Raw genomic sequence first — 3,068 nt, 5'->3', positions numbered from 1 at the left:
TCGTGGCGCAGTGGTTAACGAATCCAACTAGGAACCATGAGGTTGAGGGTTCGATCCCTGCCCTTGCTCAGTGGGTTAAGGATCCAGCGTTGCCACGAGCTGTGGTGTAGGTTGCAGACGCTGCTCGGATCCCACGTTGCTGTGGCTCTGGCATAGGCCGGAGGCTACAGCTCCGATTTGACCCCTAGCCTGGGAACCTCCATATGCCACGGGAGCGGCCCAAGAAATGTTTAGCAAAAAGACAAAAAGACAAAAAAAAAAAGAAAGTATTGTAGATTTGCTAAGAAAGGAAAACGAATGCATAAATACTTTCTGTAGCATCATTTCCAAGATACTCTCTAGAGTCTCATTGTCTCACACCGTTTTGGATTCTGTTTGTCATTTTGTCCATGTCTTTTGAAACGCCATTTTTGTATTATTTGAAAGAGTATGGATATAAATATGATTTTTATCAGAAGCTTGATTTGCCTTCATAGACCACGGTTTTCCTTTTCAAATATGACCGGCAGAAAGAGGAAACCTTTAGTCAAATAATTTATCCTTTTACAAAGAAAATATTATCAAAGAAAAAGAGATAAATTAAACCTCCTCTGTTGCATAAAAACTGCTCTTATTTTCTTGGAAAACTAATATAAAAATCTATACAGTCTCATTTCAAATAATAATTCTGACACCACATTTATCTTAAATTTCTTTTAAATTTTTCAACCCCTTTTAATTATATTTTATTGATAAATTAAGGAAATAGTTTAATAATGCTTTAAATTTGTGACATGTTTTCTTGGTGCCACAGGAGAAATTTGAGATGTTAATTAAGATACATATTTTTATTTCCTATGAAATAAATTTTATTTTTGTATGTGGTTGTAGTAAGCTTCTTACAACATACTCTATTTTTGCACGAACCTATAATTTACCTTGCTTTGAAATGAGAAACAGTGGAGATTGCTGACATCTACACTGCTGTTACAAAGTAAACATTGATCTTCTCTATATAACTTTAAATGGTTAAGACCTTGTTTTAGGCTAGTAAGAGTCATTGATGATTCATAACTACATCTAACTGAAAGAGCGAAATGAAGTGTTGAAAGAATTTATGCAGAGAAAGAGTTTTTCATTTCGCTTTGTTTCCAGAGGTGCTTTAACAAAAATTCATTGGTTTGAAGAAAAGGCCCTTCTCTGGACCATGTTCCTGAAGGCTTGCTTCACTTGCTGATTTCGTAGAGTGTATATAAAAGGATTCAAAAGAGGGGCCACTGAGGTATTGAGCACAGCCACTCCTTTGCTTAAAGTCACCCTTTCCCTTGCCGAAGGCTTAATGTACATGAAGATGCAGCTGCCATAAGAGAGGGAGACAACGATCATGTGGGAGGAGCATGTGGAAAAGGCTTTTTTCCTTTGACTTGTGGAAGGAAGTCTCAGAATCGTCCGGACGATATATGTGTAGGAGAGAATAACTAGTGTTAGCGTGACCATGAGTGTGACCACAGCTAAGAAAAATGCCATGAGTTCTAGAAGGCGAGTGCTGGAGCAGGACAGCTGCAGAATTGGAGAAGAATCACAGATGAAATGATCAATTATATTGGAGGCACAGAACTCCAACTGCAGCAGCAGGATGATTGGTGGAAAGATGATCAGGAATCCTGCAAGCCATGAGCTGAAGACAAGAAGTGCACAGACTCTGCTGCTCATGATGATGGTGTAATGGAGAGGTTTGCAGATGGCCATGTAGCGGTCATAGGACATGGCGGCCAGGAGGTAAAATTCTGTCACCCCCAAGAAGATAAGGAAAAACAGCTGAGCCACACAACCATCATAAGAAATGGTTCTGTCCCCCGTCACGAGAGTGACAAGGAATCTGGGCATGCAGGCAGACGTGAAGGATATTTCTAGGAATGCGAAGTTTCGAAGGAAGAAGTACATTGGCGTCTGCAGATGGGGATCTGAAAGGGTGAGGGCGATGATGGTCAGGTTCCCGGTCACACTCAGCATGTAGGTAACAAGCAGGAATGTGAAGAGTACAGCCTGCCACTGTGGATCATCCGTCAATCCAAGAAGAATAAACTCTGTTAGTTCAGTGTAATTTCTCATTATTTTCCTTCTTTGTTTTAGCTGTAAAACAGATGAAGGTGTAAGAAAGTATAACACCGGCAAAGACACACGTACACACATACACACATGATCATGCACACATGAATACACACTGAAAAATATTGCTGCCTGGGCTTTTAGAGAAAAATGATTTTGTAGTACCTAGAAACAAAATACTTAAACTTTGTAATTCTTATGCCATATGTTACTTCACTATCCTACATTTCCTTCATTGCATTCTCACACGTTTCAGTGTAAATCTGTCTGCTTAATATTTCAATATAGTCGAGGAAGAAAAGAGGTTGAAATCTCTGAGATTAAAACCTCAAATAAGACTCTGAGTGCTTACCTCCAGCACACCACAATACTCTTGAAGATTTTTTGTTGTTGTTGCTTTCTTCTTCATATACATTTTTAATTTGTTGATTTTGTGTAAGCATTTCTTTCTCTTTACTCATTTGAACTCTTAAAATCTGTGGAGACAACTCAGTTGTCTGGTAGATTAATGTGTCCCTGATAATAGTATACAGAGGGAGGTATTTAGTGAGTGGAGGGGGGTGAGTTCCCATCTAACTCCAATGTCTGTATTGCAAGACATTCTAGTTTTAGATAGCAGTCTGCTATAAAGATGTATTGCAGGTTGTAAATATATCACTTAATATATTTAATTTACTTCTTATCTACCATGAATCTATGATATATATATATACATATGTATATTACATAACATATGTAAAGAAGTACTTTTACTTAAGTCCTAATTTTATTTTTAGAACTGTCAAGTATTCCTACTTGCTTCCAAAAATCATTTTGGCACTTCTCCACAATATTGCATATTCTTTTCTCTACGGATGATAAAAGGCAATAGTTAACTTTCGAAATAAGTTTTGGAAAGGCAAAGACCATTCCTTCCTTCTTTGCTTTCTTTTTTCTTTCTGCTTTCTTTCTTTTTTCTTTCTTTCTTCTTTTCTTTTTCT

General features: G+C 37.6%; 1 protein-coding gene across 1 annotated transcript; it reads right to left on the bottom strand.

The window, feature by feature from the left end:
- Positions 1–1,093: 1,093 nt before the first annotated feature.
- On the bottom strand, positions 1,094–2,091 carry LOC125131707 (olfactory receptor 6C75-like). The gene has a single exon (XM_047788475.1). The coding sequence runs from the start codon at positions 2,089–2,091 to the stop codon at positions 1,153–1,155; it is 939 nt and encodes a 312-aa protein (XP_047644431.1). The 3' UTR covers positions 1,094–1,152.
- Positions 2,092–3,068: the final 977 nt, after the last annotated feature.

The sequence above is a fragment of the Phacochoerus africanus genome, chromosome 7, assembly GCF_016906955.1.
Source record: "Phacochoerus africanus isolate WHEZ1 chromosome 7, ROS_Pafr_v1, whole genome shotgun sequence".
Classification (NCBI taxonomy): Eukaryota; Metazoa; Chordata; class Mammalia; order Artiodactyla; family Suidae; genus Phacochoerus; species Phacochoerus africanus.
Note: the sequence above shows the minus strand (reverse complement) of the source record. Positions and strands in the feature narration are given on the sequence as shown.